The sequence below is a fragment of the Meleagris gallopavo genome, chromosome 1 (assembly GCF_000146605.3).
Source record: "Meleagris gallopavo isolate NT-WF06-2002-E0010 breed Aviagen turkey brand Nicholas breeding stock chromosome 1, Turkey_5.1, whole genome shotgun sequence".
Taxonomy (NCBI): Eukaryota; Metazoa; Chordata; class Aves; order Galliformes; family Phasianidae; genus Meleagris; species Meleagris gallopavo.
Genome location: NC_015011.2, coordinates 1,350,560 through 1,368,431, shown reverse-complemented (window position 1 = coordinate 1,368,431; position 17,872 = coordinate 1,350,560). Strand labels below are relative to the sequence as shown.

Genomic DNA, 17,872 nt, shown 5'->3' with positions numbered 1-17,872 from the left:
GTGATGGGCCCTCCAGGAGTCCCTGGACCAAAGGTAGGTACCAAAACACTGAACCTGAGTCACTGTGCCTGGCACTAAAAGTGCCAAGGAAAGAAACTAGCTCTAATGATCATCATATGCTGTAGAAACGTGACCTCTTACTCAAAAGCAATGGAAATAATTCTGTGCATCAGCAGTCATTGACCATGGAAGTCATTGACCCATAAAAGTCATTTTTGTGGGATGTTGGAGACATTGGAATGACAGTGAGATGCACTGTCTTGGTAAGAAATGCCCATCTTTTCCACCTGTTGAGGAAAGAGGAAACCTTAGCTTGGCCAATTCTCTCAAGCTTACTCAAAGGCTCGAGGGCTGTGGGAAGGAAGGATTTTGTGTCCTGGTGCTGTCAGAGGCAAAGGTCTGGACTACTGTATCTCCAGTCCATATCTGGCAGTGCTGCTGTGAACCATAGGTAGATGAAGCATAGCAAGGACTGATCAGGAATGAACTCAAGAGGGCAGAAAGATGTCCTTGGATTGCTGTTTGATAACAGAACAAGACTGCAACCCAGCACACCAAATTTCCACAGGCCTTGCTCTGGAGATCTGAATTTCCCTAGCACAGGGGGTGCCAGGCATGGATTCAGTTGGTACATAAGCCACCTCATTACTCATCCAGGTTCTTACAGCTTTTGGAGGTGCAAAGCTTACAATCAGGTTGTATGATTTTCTGCATGTCCCCTTCTACAAGTAGCTTAGGTTGTGCATTGAGATGATGACCAATTAAATCTGAGCCAATTACTTATTTCAGGTCAGATGAGGTCAAGAATATCCACTTTAGGTCAAATAAGGTCAAAAATATTCACCTTGAACCCAAAATAAATTCTTGCCATGCTTCCAGGAAAAAATAATCTCCAAGGAAATGTTTCATTCAACAAAATATTTTCTTCCTTTTGCTTTGTTTGTTTTTTTTGTTTGGTTGTTTGGTTGTTTGGTTGTTTGGTTTTTGTTTTTTTTTAATATCATAAAATGGAGGAGGGTCATTACATAAAATGTAAGGTCACTGCAAATGGTAACAGCCAGCTTGCTGTTCATGTCATGTCTTGCTCTTCATGATAGCAAAGATGTCTTTGAATTGCACAATCCTGGTCCACACAAACATGAGCCTGTGGCCAGATGCTCCGTGGACTCCTCTTGAAGAAAAGCAAGCTTTATTAGGGTCACTGGTGATGTTGGCCATACCCAAGGACTTATAACTCACGCTACACTCCACATATTGAAAGTACTGAATCTGCTTTCAGTCTGGTAGAAATTCTCTTTTAATGTCTTATAGGGACTTCCAGGACCTCCAGGGCAGAAGGGAGTCCAAGTAAGTCAAACAGCGAGAGAATATGTTTGACTAGCTCAGCAGAAGGTGTCTTGAATTTCTGCAGCTTGTAGGCTCAGTCAGGTGTGTTTATGGTGGGGCTACACAGAGAAGAAGCCAACAGGGAGTCAAGTGAGCATCCCTGGAAGCTCAGAATCTCCCTTCTGTTTTGCTCTTTTGCTTCTGAACTGAGTTTTGAGTTTATTTCAGGAGTGTATGGAGGAGAACAACGAGCATTGCCCCAGATTATTCACTTTACGTCATCTTGCTTTGCAAGGGAACACAGGATTTCCAGGTGCTCCAGCTCTAGGGGTAACTATGAGTGGATTACAGCCTTTCTTGTGCTATAGCCAGTGAGCACCACCAACAATGGTGCCAGTAGACCAAGGACCGAGGAAGATCTGTCCCACTAAACTTCAGTGAAAACTATAAGACCTCACCCCTGACCCTCCAACCATGTCTTCTGCCGAGACCTATCACCAAGACAGACTGGTGCATCCTGGATGATATTTTATGATCAAGGGCACGCACTGCTGGTTTATTTCAGAGTAGCATTGGCAGAATTGATTTAGAGACAAAAGGTAGAAAGATAGTTTTATAGTCCCTAAATCAGGGTCATCGTACAGTCATGAAGATTCATTGCTGTCCAAAGGTCAGTCCTTGGTGTATATTAGCACAGGCTAAAGCAGCTATTTGCCAACTACCCTTTTTATAAGAATGATCCTTCAGTCTCATCCCTAGACCCAAAACCTACTGAAGATGGTGGGATTCTGTCACAACCTTCACTGAGTTTGGGATTTAGCTTGTATCCCTGTTGGGCATTTTATGAACCACTGTAGGTGATGCATTTCTTATCCCATAGCAAGACTGACATTATCTTGTTTAGGAAGAGGTCGTATGAGCCTCTTCTTTGAAAGGGAGACCATTGCCTAAATAAGAGGGTACTTCTGTGATTTATTTTATCCTCAGGTTTTGGGACCACCAGGCAAGAAAGGTGTCAGGGTAAGTCCATTAATTAGTGCTGCTTGAAATTTAGATAAAACTTTGCCTGAAAAAGGGAGGGCTGGACTATGTTTCACTGCCTGAATCATATATCCCTTGCGATGGATGGGAGAGGAGAGGTTGGAAAAATAGCAGTAATCTTGCCCTGCTGATAATTCTTTTGCTTTTATTAACATTTTGTGCCTGTCATTCTCCTTCTGTCTCTAGTCCATGGGGAAATTTGATATTTCCATGTGCTAGTTTTAGGACATAGAGTTCACAGAAGCACAGATCCAGTCTACACACAGAAGTTACTATCCAGACAAGGGAGGCATTGACATTAAACCAAAGAATCGATGAGGCAGGAGGGAACTTCTAGGGGTCTCTAGTCCTACCTCCTCTTTAAAACATGGCCAACTTCAATACCAGGTCAGAGTCCTTCAACCATTTAGAAAGCACGTCCAATGGCAGAGAGTTCCCAAGTACCTGGGGCTCCGACCCAGTGATTGGCCTCTCCATGACTGGAGGAATTTGAATTTCCCAAATGAGAGTGATTCCTGAGATAGAGCTGTTCCCTGACTGTTGGCTATATTGTGCATCTGCTTTATAATGCAGCACATATAGTTCACTTCTGCAAAGTTTTTGTGGTTGTATAGGGCCTGGAGTATTTAAAACATCTATTTTTTTATATTCTTTATAGTTTATTGTCAATCTGCAGAGAAATAAAAGATCTCTCTTATCTTTGCAAGGAGTATTTACTGCAGGAGAAATTCCTCTTGGCTTTTTGACTCCTGGCATTCATGAAATTATCTTCATACTTTCCTTGCCCTTTAGAGATAATGAGTTCTGCCCTTCTCTCTGAACTTGAATGTTGGAGTCACCTCCATTCATCGGTTTTATTCTTCACACTGCTTAATAGTGGTTATCAAAATGTTTCTCTTCTTTTAGTCTTGATGATGTTAGGTAATGACCTTGGGCCTGAATTTTATCATGCTTGATACTACTCTAAAGCCACACAGCACTTCATAGTTGTGTAAAGTTACATATATCACCATTACATGGCAGGAGAGAGCCTAGCTGTTGTGATGGGCTTTGTATAACAGAAGCCCCAAGTACTAAAGGGAAAACTTCAATAGAAACCCAAAGATGAATGGGGTGGATGGACTGAATGGAAGGATGAGTGGTACGGATGGATTGATTGGATAGATTTCCCAACAGAATGGACTTTCAGAGTGAATTGAAAGTGCAGAATGTAGCTTTAGCAAGCCACTTGAAAATGGCTTGGTTTTCCTGCATGATATTACTAGCTTTTGGGATGTCTTTATACATAGGGTGATATTGGACCAACGGGGGCCCCAGGACCACAAGGAGACAAAGGAATACAAGGAGACAAAGGAGAGAAGGTAACATACTTGCTCTTGTTCTCTGAACATTTTCAAGAGAGGGGTAGATGTGGCACTTAGGGACGTGGTTTAGTGGGCATGGTGGTGGAGGATTGATGGTTGGACTAGATGTGGTCATTTCCAACCTTAATGATTCTATGACTCGTGTCTTGAGTTTGGAAGCTGCTCTTGCAAGACACTGCATCATCTCCCTTTGCATCTTGCTCAGAACCAAGCACAACATTAGCAACTAATTCCCAACAGTTATAGCAAGGAGGAGGAACAGGCTGGCCCTGAAGGGACTGCAAAGTGATTATGGGTTGGAGAAAGCGAACAATTAATATGGCACAGGGCATGCTACCATGAATGAAGAGTGGAGTGGGATAGTGTCTCCACAACTAATGAAAGGCAATTGAAGAATAGTAGCCAAGATGTGCAAAATCCAGATGGGGAAATTGAGATACTGGGTTCCCCGAGCCATGTTTTAGTGAAAACTGTCTCTCCACAATAGCATCTCCTAGAGGTGGCAAGCAGTGTGTTTGGGAGGGCAGAAGGATGTGTTAGCTATACGGAGAACTGGACGGTGAGACTGGCAGAGGGTTCACACTATGTCATTGTCATTGATTTTTGCAGGGAAGTCCAGGTTTTGGCATTCCTGGTCAACCAGGGCTGAAGGGAGACACAGGGGACAGGGTAAGTGGGGCAACACACTGGGTGTGAATTGGGAACAGCTAAGGAGACAAATCAGAAACAATTTCTCAATCACCTCCAAGCATATGAGCTCAATGGCTGTCACTCACAAGGCTAGTCATCGTCAAATTAATACCACACTGATAATGAGAAGCTGAGCTGTCACTGTCTTTGGTGCTCCCATGCTGATGGTGTGTTATGGAGCAGTCTGCATCCAGCTGTGGAAGGCAATGCAGAATACTCCTGATTCTGGAAGAAAGCATGGAAAGTCAAAGATCATCTGGGAACTCTGTGGGGAACAAAACTAAAGAAGCCCAATTTCCAATGGCTTTGTGTCCTGACATGGTTTAGTGAGCATGATGGTGATGGTTGGACTAGAGGTTCCTAGTGATCTTTTCCAACCTTAATTATTCTATGATTCTACGAAAGGAAACTTGACCTTTACCTTCCTGACTTATGTGTCAAAGGTGCAAGAATCTGGTGGTTCCCACTTGTGTTCACTAATATCTAGTGAGGGTTGAGTTTGTGTTTCCTCCTATGAGAATATTAACTGTCCATTTTGCTTTATTCCAGCAGTGACTTGTATAATTCATAATCTTTGAGATCCCCACCCCTCTATCAAAGTCAATGGTTTTAGAAATGGTGAAGACAGATGAATCTAGACAATGTGTGCTTGCAGCAACCTTTCTTCTCTTGGGACAACATATGTTTTCTCCTTTTCTGCATCATACTAATCTTTTCCATGTGCTAGTACCTGCAATCAAGGAGCAGCTTTGCAGCATTAAGTCTGATGCTGACCCTTTAGATATGGCAAAAGACCCTTATCTAAAATTTTCCTGCCTCTGTCATTCTGACCATGTGACTAATAGTGTCTATTTCTGCAGGGAAACGTAGGCTTGTCTGGCAGACCAGGTTACAAGGTGAGTATATGATGCAGTGATTGCAGCACCGTTTCATGACGGATGTCTGTGTCACTCAACATAACTTGAGATAGCAAAGTTTTATCTTTGCTGTGGGGGTAGAGTCAAGATGTGAGTGGCATTCAAAAAGCTGAAAAGTTTGAACAATCCTGCTTTGCTGGAGTTTCCATGTGATGCACAGAGCCTTGCACAGGTAAACAATGACAAGATGACATGGAAAGGGGGATAAATTCTACGAACACTGTCTTGTAGGATTTATGAGCAATGGCTGCTTGTGGGGTCTGAATGGGCCAATTTTAAGATGGATGTTTCCATCCAAGCCTGCTAAGGAAAAAAGCAGAACTCAGCCTTTCCCAGTGCAGGGTAGATGCTCTGAGCCCATACTTCAGCCAGCAGTGTGGAAGTAATTGCATGGCCATTGTGCCATGAGCCTGTCCCATGATGTCTAAAATGACAGCACTACGAAATACACAAGAGGAACGTAACAACTGCCTTGCTTTCTTTAGGGGGAAATAGGTCCGAAGGGAGAGAAAGGTGAACCAGGATTACCTGGGAAACCTGGCGAGACCGGCCTAAGAGGTAAAGATGTAAGTAGAAGCTGCAAGTCCAGATGGATGGTTATGCTGATACAGTCTGGACCAAGCCAACAACCCTAGGTTACGCCCTTGCAGAATTAGGAACAAGAGACAACATGGGACCAGTCAGAAACAGACATCTTACATAAGTCTGGCTGGGGAAGAGTCAAGTCTCAGCCCAACAGTGGCCTACAACATGAGTCTAGGCAGGTTGCCTCAAATTAGGCATGATGGGTTGTTCATCAAGGGATACACCTTCTTATCTGCTCTGTCTTTTCACAGCAAATGAGAAGATGGATCCTTTTTAGGGTATTTTTCAGGCTCTGTTTTGGGGTGAAGTCTCTTTACCTTTGGTCAAAGTGAAGTGAGCACATGGCATGTGCTCACTTGCTATTCAACATGGTGAGCTTTAGTCATTGAATCAGTGTTAAATACAAGGAACGACCATGGTGTCACACCAGTCCTGAATATTTTGTTTTTACAGTACAATAGATCAATCAAGGTGGCATTTCCCAAGTGCTTCATGGCTGGGTTCAGGTAAACCTCTCCTACCATTAGTCACTGAAGACTTTCCTTTAGTCTAAAGGGCTGAATTGATGCCTGAGCATCAAGTGGAATAGGACCACCAAGAGAAGACTCGAGAAAAAAAAAAGGAAATTATAGTGAAAATAAACTGGTTACAAGGCTAAAGGTAACCTAGCATTTTTGCATTGTGTTTTAGGGAGAACCAGGGAAGAAAGGCATCTCTGGGATGAAGGTAATCAGTGGGATTTCCAACTCTTCTGGGGTTATGTAGTGCCAAAGACAACAGCCTCACTCATGACTGCAGTGGGTACAGCAGTGTAGGAGAATGGTAGTACTTAGGGTGAAGTTCCTTGTAGCCCAGAATCTCTTCTCCAGTTAATTTAGCATGAGTTAGTTGAGCAGCATCTGCAAAACCTGTCCCTTTTATTTGTTTTGAAACTCCTACTTATTTTATTTTCTGTTGCCTTGCCTTTGAATTACATGAGACTGTGAAGAATACCCATTATATTTCCTATGACTTTATTTTGTTTCAGCTTTGGTTTTTCATCTTCTAAAGCTAAAGGATAAAAAGGAAAGGCCAAAAAGAATCAATTCGTATTTTCTTTGGGAGATAGTTCTTTATGCTCAGCAGCAGAAAGCAGATTACAACAACTCACAGTGGGGTCTGGTGGAAATTACCCAATTTCCTCCATAGATATGAGTAGTCTGATGTTACCATATACCTTCAACTCCATTTACTCCAACACTAGGGTAGATCTAAAACATCAACCCTGGTTAATTATAATTCAGATCACCATAGAGCTGTCTTGGTACCAACTTTATAAGCATTAATTCCAAAGAGGAGACCTTAGCTGCTTTAGGGCCATTGGAATAGTAGTAGGGCTTGGTTCTCACCCTCTAAAATGTTTTCTCCATGTGAAAGTGCAGTAAAATTAGTACCACCAATGAAGGTTCAGGCTTGAACGAAGAATGCTTTTTAAAGCTTCTACTTCTCTTTTTTAGGGAGAAGCTGGTGCCCCAGGAGAACCAGGAGTGAGAGGGATGAGGGTAATAATTGTTATTATCATAATTTTCTGCCTAGGTGAGCATTTTTCTTGTTTGCTTCCCTATTTGGAACTGTCGGATGTGTTCTATTTCTGATTGTTTCTCTGAACCCTTTCTCATTAGGGTCCACTTGGACTCCCAGGACGACCTGGAGAGCAGGGGATAAAAGGCGACCCAGGAGAACCTGGAAAGGATGTAAGGCAAATCCTAAAAGGGCAGTTGCACCTATGTTCTGTCTGATCTCCCTCTAACAGCTTAGGAAAACGCTGGTTGACAAAGGGACAGAGATCTTAAGGATGTGATGTTCCTACAGACTCTGTGAAAATGAGCAACTGAATGGGAGAGAGAAAGTCTCTAATGAGCCTACCTGCTGAGGAAGAGGCTACAGTCACACCCCTTATTAAATATCAGAGTTCCTCTGCAGGAGTGAGGGTGAATTCCGGATTTTATTAGCTTAGCTGCTCAAGGAAGGGTTTATTTGTCTATTGAAGGCTGTGCCAGCTAGAAGATGCTGAGAGTCCCCTCCCCTACCACAGCTTCTTCTCACCCTGCCTCTCTCTCCCCTTCCTAGGGAATTACTGGAGAGAAGGGAGACAAGGGTGAACCTGTAGGTTTGCACATTCTCATTTATAAATTTGCATGATAGAATGTCTGTTTGGTGGCTAAAATGCTGAACTGTACCACTCACTCTTTTTATGGGGGTGTTGTATTTTCACAGGGTATGCCTGGGCTGCCTGGGACTCCTGGAAGTATTGTGAGTATTGCCTTTTTCTGCTGACTTATGCATTTGATCAGGAAAGGGATATGTTGATGATTGGACTAGATGATCCTATTGGTCTTTCCAACTTTAATGATGCTATGATTCTATGTTGAGATTTATCATGAATCCTGGATACCATGGGGAACACACTGCCAGAACATATACTATATGCTGTACAGCAATTTCCCTTTAGCCTTATCAGAAGAGACAAAGCAGTACAGCTAGTTGCTCTGCATGTGTGGTCAAATGAATGTCACTCCAAATCATTCATCACTGGTTATGCAAGAAGCTCATGACACAGAAGAGAATAAAATCTGGTTATGAGCTTGGCTTTTGGAAACGTAGATGCAGATACCAACATCACAACCACCCCGAATCTCTGATACATGAGCAGGAGGAGGATACACTGGCTCCCTTTTGTTTTGAGTCCAAACACAACATGTTCACATTGCTGGTTGAGAGAAAGCTGCTGGCTTTGTATCTACGGTTTATCTGGGATAAAAGGCATGTGGAGATGAGAAATCTTCCTTCACCAGATTTCTTCCATCTTTTGCAGATGTCTTCTCTGGAGAATACCATCACCTTGAAAGGGGAAAAGGTATTTTGCTTAAAAATATTTGTCTTGAAGCTGAATATGTGATTATTTTGCATTTCTCAGATGTTGTGTAGCTTCATTACTTTTGTAAAACAAAGTCTGCAAACACATCCTGAAAATCTCAAGCTCCATAAGCAAATTCTTGCTGCTCCCACCTTCAACAGCAAAGCTACTTCAAAATTAATGTAACCCTTTTGAAGATTCCAATAAAAGGTGAACATCAACTCTCCTTCCAAGACCCTTGTGTTTTTGCAGGGCAAACAAGAGTTAACTCAGTGATTAGGGGAATACATTCAGGTTCTGCCACTGTCAGCCTGACTGCTTGGCTTAAAGGGAATAAGATGATTTGGATGCCGGAATGACTCCAGTGTTTTTTCTAGCACAACAAGAATATTGCTATTACAGAAGCTCCCTTGCTATAGCAATAGCTCTGCTTCTGAGTGGGTAAGAGGAGATTTCATCTAGTGCTTGGCTGGGTCACAATAGAATGGATCCAGCACAGATGTAAGTCTCAGTAAGGGGCAGTAATGGCATTATTAACCAAAGACATTATCAGGAAAAAGAATCAGTAGGAAAGGTGTCAGGCATGGGAACTCTTCTCAAGGACCTAAATAGTGTATTTCGAGTGAAGAACAGAGATACTCCCGATTTTTCCTTAATTATGTGAGTCAGTGAGATAGTTGGAAGAAAAGGCTGGTTGGTCCATGTGGACGAAGACTTGGATGTTGTTAATCTGAGGCCAGTACATGGGAAACACCGTAATGTGCAGTGATCACTGTGAATTTTAGAGGGGATGAAGAACTAACATGTTCCTGCTGGCTTACAGGGAGATCGAGGGAAGGATGGTTTGAAAGGTGAAAGAGGTCCTCCAGGCCCAAAGGTATGTTCTCAGATATTTGGAAGGATCTTTGCGTTGGTGCCATTGGGTTGGATTGGCCAGAAGGGAAGAACAGCTATCTCAGATCTGTTTTCACACCCCAGAATGTTGAGTTTTTCAAAGCATGAGCTTTGCTTGTAAACTTGTGGTCACAGTGATGCTGTAGTTCTACAACTCCGTTTGGTAAATATACAATATTTAGGCAGGAAGATGTTCAGAAACTGAATGGGATATACTACTAGGGCCTTCCTGATGCCCTTCATTCCACCGGAATCTGTCAATGCAGAAACCAGATTTCAGTGAAATGAAGCCCATCAGAGAGGCAGCTCAGCTCCCGGTCTCATCAAAGCTCCTTCCCGTAACAGAGGACATCCAAAGCTGCTACAGCTTATCTGGCATTTCATCCATGTCAGCAGCCCAGGATCACTCACCTGAAGACCCACATCACGCTGGATGATGGCAAGGAGACACAGACAGCCCCAAAAACAACCTGTCCTTGGGACTTGTATATGGTATTCCACACTTAAACCTGTCAGAGATATTTGACCCAGACCAAACGTGGCAGTGTGAAGGGCCACCAGGACCGCAGCCACCTCTAAATGGGACCAACAACCCTGGGAGCAACTTGCCCATCCTCTGCCTTGCTGCCACCTCCACACAATTGCTACTGTAGTGGCAGCATTGGTGGCAGTGAAGGACCATCCAGATTTCACTGCTTACATATTATGAATGGCTGAGGACAAGTTTTCAGATCTCTCTCTCTCCTTTCAATAAAGAATTGCATAACTCTGGTGGGAAACATTGCTAATTCGGTACAAAACATATTCCCCCAGTCAAGGAGATGGTGCAAAGCTCCATTCCAAGAACCTTTTTTTGGCAATGCTCTGGTCCATCCCTGCTCTACAAAACACAACCACTAGCTGTGTCTGGTGGGAGAGGAAGAGCCAATTTATCAGGGTGGGATTTAAATCCTCTTGTGAGCAAAAAGGGGATTTGTTTGGAGTAGTGGAGCAGGATAGCAGCAAAGCAATGGCCAGATTTCTGTGACTTTTGCTCATGCTTGATGCCAGTCATAATGAATTGCTCTTGTTTGTTTGAAGGGAGAGCCTGGTCCACCAGGAAAAGGAGTGGAAATGAAGGTAAGGAAAATAAAAAGTACAGAGGATATTAATGTTGGAAACACCTTTCCTCTGCCTGTGTTCAGGATGTCAGGGGAGACCTTATGAATGCCCCAGGCTTAGCCATCACCACCTGCAAGACTAGCTCCCCAGGTTGGAGAGGAAAGATATCACTGTGTTCAGTCCTTTGAGAAATGCCATTTTCTTACACCCAATGCTTCCCAAAGCACTGAAGTCAGGCTCCTGCTCAGAGGGGGACATTTCTGCTGCTCTTTGAGTCAGAGCTTTGGTTTTATTCTTACACTTTTTTCTTCTTTCAGGATCTGGAGAGACTTTTTGAAGAAAATGGTATCAAGGTAGGTAATGCTCTGATTTTCCTTTTGATAAGATGACTGTAATAACCTCTCTGTCTATCCCCTGTGGCCTTCTGGAGATGACATGTGCACCTCCCAGTCCATCACTGGCACTAACAAGAAGTCAGGGTTATTAGATTTCACTTTACAGCTTTCCATGTGTATGTAACTTCTTCTTGGACAGCTTTGCTGCTTCTCCATTAGGTGGTGAATGGGGGCTTTGAGGCCCATATGAAATTGAGATCTTAGAAAATACCCACTTAGAGTTTGATGCTACCACTTGGTTTAGCTTGTATGAAGTGTACTTCAGTTCTGCATCTGCACAGCCAAGAAGAGGAGAGCCACAGGGTCCTGTTGTACATGTTGGTCATATTGTCTATCTTTAGCATAAAGTTGGGGTTTCTCCTTTGCTGATAACCCAAATCACAGTGTACACATTTCTTAGTGTATAATACAGCCATGGTGTCATTCCAGTCTCATGGCAGTCAACAAGCTCAGTAATTGTGATGAGCCCCAGCTTTTAGTCTCCCATTAACTACACCCTTATAGATGAGCTCATCGTCCTCAGCTCCTTATTGTAAGCTTGGAGAAGCAAATAAGGGAGATGAGGATCTGGCTTATCTAATCAAGTGTAGGGGGATTTATTTAGAATGGAGAGAGCCATTGCATAACTTCCATCAATCTATTCCTAGATGCCCAAGCCATAAGCACTTACATTTAAATCAACTGCTGGCAGACAGGGCCAAATGCTCTGTTACCCTCTTGGAAACACATCAGACATCATTCCAGGTTGGCTATAGCACTGTTGTTTCTTGGTGATGGGAGAGTGACAGTAAACAACTATGGGCTCTGTTGGTTGCAGCTGGCATTGTTGAAGGACCTTTCCAACGCGATCCTGCAGGAGGGGATGGATTGGCTGATGCAGCACTTGGGTGGCTCCAACACCTCCAGGAGAAAGCAGGCACTTCCATACACACCCAAACATGGCGTGAGTATTTGTCATCTTCAGGGCATGGACAGACCTAGAAGGAAATGAGACAATGAAGGTTTCAAAGTCACCTCAGTCATCCAGTTTATAGTGGCTTTCAGGCATGCTAATCTGAAAGAGGCTAAAGGCTCACACCAGGAAGGTTTGTTGGATTGGGGTTGGGATTTGGAGAGCAAAGCAGCTGAAAATATGAGAAATGACCACAAGGTCTGCTTCAAAAGTAAAGGACACAGAACAGCCCTGGTAGGAAGGATTGGGGTTCCACTGAGATGCATCCTAGAGTCTTGAGGGAATTGGCTGATGTAGTCACCAAGCCACTCTTGATGATATTTGAAAAATCATGGTGGACAGGTGAAGTCCATGGTGACTGGAAAAAAGGCCACTGTGCACCCATTTTTAAGAAGGGTAGAATGGACAACTCAAGGAACCACCAATCTGGCAGCACCATCCTTGTGCCAGGGAAGATCATGGAGAAGATCCTCCTGGAAGCCGTGCTAAGGCATATGTAAGACAGAGGGGTGAGACAGGACAACTAGTATGGCTTCACCAAGGACAACCTAGTGGCCTTCTACGATGGCATAACTGCAGCAATGGACAAGGGAAGAGCCACTGATGTCATCTGCCTGGACTTCAGTAAAGCATTTGACACAGTCCCCCATAACATCCTTCTCTCCAAACTGGAAAGAGAGTAGAGGTTAGTGGCTCAACTGACCAGATGAAGATCAATCACAGGTGTTGTCCCTCAGTGGTCTGTGCTGGGACTGAAGCTATGATTCCATGATTCTATGAAATGGTGAGCAGGGACTGCTTATTACTCTCTCCATCTTGGTAGAGGAAGACAGGCAGGTGGGACAGAGCCTGCTGGAGAGCCAGGGTAATGGGCAGAAATAAGTCATCAGAATCCATTGCATTTTTGCATTTGTGGTTCCTAGGAGCTCATGTTTGTCATGGTCACACAAAGCCATATTGTTGGTTTTTTTGATGTTACAGGGTTCATTGACAGTTGATACTTCTCATGATGTCCTGACCAGCACTGGGGTGACAGAAGGAGCACAGAGTCTGGCAGTAGACACTCCATTTAGGGTGCTGGTGTCTGAAGGACTCCCTAAGGTGAGAATAAGCAGCAGAGTTCATGAAGTATAGTCATAGATCTGTGCTCTCGTCCATTCAGTTTGCTGCAGGAATAACATTAAGAGCTCACACTTCTGATGCATGCCAGAGCTTCCAGTCCATGCTCCAGTGGCATTCTGCTCATCCCTCATCCTCCTTTCCCTTCTACCCAAATACAGCTCCTTCTTGTCCCTGCCATGACTCCATAGCTCTCATTTGCTCAAGTAACCATGCTAATTGCTAGAGATAATCTAATTGCCTACAGCCTTGGCAATTGCAAGTAACAGATAATTTGTTGTTATGGAAATTAGGAATTTACTAGTGATGTTATGGCTCATCTCCATCCTGGACCCAAGTTCCTGTATGTTTGCAGCACACATCCAGGAATAAACATAGAGAGCTGTATCCAGGCTACCTCTCATAGCTGCAGGAGAAGTCCTGGGTATTAATTTGCCCATAGTAGACAGTCTTATAAAAGATTGTCTGGAAAACATCACTGGCAGCTGTGGTGAGGCTTTTCTAATCCTCTCTTATGACAGTCAAGAGGTGACTCACCATTAACCCTTGTTAGTCATGGGTAGGAAATGTTGCTTGTAACTGGAGCACAAGAGATGTGGGAGTGTTTGGAGCCAGCTCATGGTGAATTTGTCTTTCTCTGTGGTTGATTCAGTGATGACTTGTTGCTCAGGCACTTAGGGTAAGGCAGGCTCATCCTCACTCTGCTCCAGGATCTTACTGTGATCTTGCTTTTCCAGATCACAGCAGCCAGGATGACAATATTTTAGGGCCTTGAGGGGGAATGAAGTGCTCACCAGTAGGTTTGTTTGCATCAGAGGTCCCAAGAAACCAAAAATGGACAAACACCAGCAAGCCTGGAGCCAGATTTGGGAAGCAAAGACGCCAAAGCTATGACAATAAGGAAGTTTTGTTCATCTTAATGATCAGGATTTTTCATAAATGTTGTCACTATCTCTGCTACTATGAATGGGGGTCTGGGGTATAATTAGATGGCTTGGGCTGTTTGTCCAGGACAGGGTGGGAAGGAGCTGAATGCTTCCTTCTAAGGACCTGGTTTGGGGTTTAAGGTGAGAAGAGACAAAACATTCACCTCTAAGCCCCTGAGCAGCCCCCTGACCCACTGGGGACCTTTGTTGGATGCCAAAGCCCAACATCATTGGCATTTCTCAAGTAAGGTGCAAGAGATCTTGGCAACTTGGTTCTCCAGGTTTGTCCTGGGCCTCTAATGAATGGCAGTGTGGGTAAAGCAGTGTGTTGTGGATTAGGTCTTGACATAGAAAAGAATTAACTTTCTTTGTCTCCACAGGGTCCATCTGTTGATGGTTCTGACTCTGAGCACCAGCCCCTGGGGAACACTCCTGAATCATTGGAGTCTGAGGAGAGAAGGAGGGAGGGAGATTCAAAAGGGACAAGTGTCTCTCTCAGCAGTGTACGTAAATGCCTGTTTAGTGACTTTTAATTACATTCCTACTTGTGCTGATTAAATAGATGCAAAGGGATTACATTCTGAAGAACTTGATTACACAAACCCTTTGCAATATTGTGGATTCTTCCTCTGTTTTACTGCAGTGAAAAATTAATTTAGTTAAAGGATAAGGATTTCTGCATGAATCACTTTCAGTGCCTGAAACTTTGCTTTCTATGTTCCACTCTGGTAATCATTAAGACTATGCTGTATTCATCCATCACCTTCTGCAGAGCTTCTCTGTGCCCTCACCACATCCAGATGATGATCTGGAAGGAAACCTGTCAATAGAGCTTCTCGAATCCCTGGAGGAAAGAGTGGAAGGACAACCACAAGAGGACAACAGCCTTGTAGGTATTCTCCAGCAGCACTAGGTCATACTAGGAACATTGTGGAGATCAGTGATGGACTGGAGGAGGCTGGGATGTTCATCTCACACCCAATGCTCTGAGCCCTGGAACAGCCCCCAGACACATCCACAGAGAAGAGCACTGCTTGGACACGGAGTCTGGGCAGGATGCTGTTGGCCAACCGTGTCCTTCGTATGTGGTCAGGGAATCCCCTAGAACCCTTGTTAAATTTTCTTGGAGGTTAATTACACATTTTGTTGGGGGAAAAAAAATAACAATTTCAACAAGAGGAGATTGGAATTTAACAAACTTTGTGGGTCGACTGAGACAAAGTGACTGTCCCAGAGGAAACATGTTGTAGGGTGACACACAGCTCTTTTTCAAGATCTGTGAGACATTTGTCTATTAAAAAACTGAAGAGATGAGTTACTGAGGGACAGTAAGAAAGAGAGAGGCTTCTTCCATAGTCAGGAGGTACAGCTGCTTTAAAAGTCCACGTTCACCCTCTAAGTTGTGTTATAGCATTTGCAGCAAAGTTATAGGGTACATTGAGGCTGATAGCAGTTGTCAGAGGTGAGCTGATGAGCAATACATTGGTGCTCTGCAAAGATATGGTTGTCTGAGTCCTAGCATCCAAATTCACTCTTTATTTCTGCTCTCCCAGATATCCATTTTCTTCCAAGAGCCCATGTCATGCTCAGCTCCCATCTACCAAACCCAGCATCTTTTTGCTTTCACATCATTGTAATTATGAGAGCAGTGGGTCATGCTGGTAGACCCTACCCCAAAACCATGTACCAAGTGACACCAACCTCAGTGATGAAGAGAGGACAAAAGCAGTCATCTGGTACTGTTTTAACACATCTCAGGTTGCATACTGGGAAAAATTCCTTTTCCAAGAGAGTGGTCAGATATTGGACCAGGCTGCCCAGGGAGGTGGTGGAGTCACCATCCTTGGAGGTGTTCAAGAAACAGGGAGATGTGGCATTGAGGGTCATGGTTTAGTGGGTATAGTGGGGGTAGGTTGGTGGTTGGACTGGATGATCTCAGAGGTCTTTTCCAACCTTAATGTTTCTACAATTCTATGATTTCAATATAATGTCTTCCCATTTGAGCCACTGACTGCAGTTCTCTGAGTGCGATCATCCAGCCAATTCCTTATCCAGAGTCCATCCATCACATCCATTCTCCTCCCATTTGATGACCAGGATGTCATGTGGGACAGTATAAAACATTTGGAGACAGGATGCCTACAGCCTGAACAGAAAAATCCCTTGAGTGTTTGCTTACAGCTGCAAGCACTCTTTCTGCCATGAACAGCATCCGATATTTCTAGGAATAGCAATGTGGGAGGTAGCTTAAAGTGGAGAGGCTCTGTCAAGAGGAAATCTTGCTCTGATTTGAATAGTCTGCTGGTAAGTTGCCTCCACTCCTATTGCAAATTACCTCCGCACAGACTCTCAATAGTTGCTGCAGCCAGGAGAGGGCTCCCAGCACAAACACACAAATAGGAGCATTCACAAAAAACGTGTGTTTGTGTGCAAGCTGCAGCCTGAGCAGTGAGCATCCTTCAGCTGCAGCCACAGTGCATACAGTCAGGAGCATGCAGAGCCTGTTTCCAGCAGACAGAGAATCATAAAATCACAGAATCATTAAGGTTGGAAAGATGTCTAAGATCAACAAGTCCAACCATCAACCCATCACCACCATGTCCACTAAACCAGTACCACAGCTATCCTTTCCTTGTACACCTCCCGGGACATTTCTAATTTCTAATGTCTGTAGGATCCTGGCTGAGGTAGGAATTTTGTGGTGCCCCATTCTCTAAAGTAAACAGAGCTCAGACCCTATGGACCTGCACCCACAGCCTATGAATTAGACCATCCCAAATCTGAAACTGTGGACTTGAGTTATGCTGGATGCTTCTCATGAGCAACCTCATCGCAGTTTCATGCATTTGGACTTAATCAATGAGACAGAGCATCTTCCACCTTAATGAAAAGGGAGTGAGCCCTATTGGTCTATTTTAAGGGAACTAACTGCATCTGTGTGCGCAAACACTATGGCCATGGCACTGGGAAGGAAGAGAAGTTTGGGGCCAAATATAGTGCTGTCTTCAGTAATTAGGGGTGTCAGTAGTTCAATTAATCCCTACATCTGGGATTACATCCCCTACATGAGAAGCAGAGTCACAATCATTTATCACCAGGGGCTTATTTATCACTTGAGACCGACGTTGAGATGGTCTTTATCCAAAAGCAAGCACTTTGGGTTTACCACCTGCCCCATTTATCCCCTCTGTTCTCAGGAAGAGAAAAAAACATGGCCCATAGGCAGGGAGCCAGGAGCAGTCTTTCTCTCCCCACAGCACAGATCCCCACAATGCAAAGAGAGCAAAATAAGAGCCGCTTGTTTTCCCGTCAGCAGCAGCTGCAATCACGAATTTTACCTGTTAAAAGGTTCACAGGGCCCCAGAGAGAAGCAGTCTGTAATAGCCCAAGAAGCTTCATCTCAGAGATGCAATTTCTGACTGGCAGGAGTTAATGGGGGAAGCAAATTAACTGATATGGAGACAGGATGAGCCCTGGTACACATGCCCGTGCAAGAAGAGGTGGGTGGTGACTCTTTCCGTGGGTGAACCAATTCTTAGGCATTATGGGATTGGACAGGTCAATCCCCTCCATCTCCCAGCCTCAACTCACTCATTTTCAGAGTTAATACAGATAAATGCCTCTTGTTTTCTCCATACGGATATACCTACAGTCTCTCTCCTTTTT

General features: G+C 44.0%; 1 protein-coding gene across 1 annotated transcript in view; it reads left to right on the top strand.

Annotated features, from left to right (window-relative positions):
• LOC100545769 (collagen alpha-1(VII) chain-like) overlaps positions 1–17,872 on the top strand; it is an 86,792-nt gene that overhangs the window by 30,526 nt on the left and 38,394 nt on the right. Inside the window, exons 36-55 of the mRNA XM_031552648.1 lie at positions 1–33; positions 1,312–1,347; positions 2,314–2,346; positions 3,657–3,728; positions 4,341–4,400; positions 5,282–5,317; positions 5,824–5,904; positions 6,614–6,649; positions 7,420–7,464; positions 7,585–7,656; positions 8,033–8,068; positions 8,180–8,215; positions 8,778–8,819; positions 9,643–9,696; positions 10,794–10,832; positions 11,132–11,167; positions 12,027–12,152; positions 13,143–13,262; positions 14,587–14,709; positions 14,979–15,095. The exon at positions 1–33 is cut by the window's left edge and continues 3 nt beyond it. Of these exons, the coding sequence (XP_031408508.1) occupies positions 1–33; positions 1,312–1,347; positions 2,314–2,346; positions 3,657–3,728; positions 4,341–4,400; positions 5,282–5,317; positions 5,824–5,904; positions 6,614–6,649; positions 7,420–7,464; positions 7,585–7,656; positions 8,033–8,068; positions 8,180–8,215; positions 8,778–8,819; positions 9,643–9,696; positions 10,794–10,832; positions 11,132–11,167; positions 12,027–12,152; positions 13,143–13,262; positions 14,587–14,709; positions 14,979–15,095 (1,233 nt within the window). The remainder of the gene's footprint in view (positions 34–1,311; positions 1,348–2,313; positions 2,347–3,656; positions 3,729–4,340; positions 4,401–5,281; positions 5,318–5,823; positions 5,905–6,613; positions 6,650–7,419; positions 7,465–7,584; positions 7,657–8,032; positions 8,069–8,179; positions 8,216–8,777; positions 8,820–9,642; positions 9,697–10,793; positions 10,833–11,131; positions 11,168–12,026; positions 12,153–13,142; positions 13,263–14,586; positions 14,710–14,978; positions 15,096–17,872) is intronic.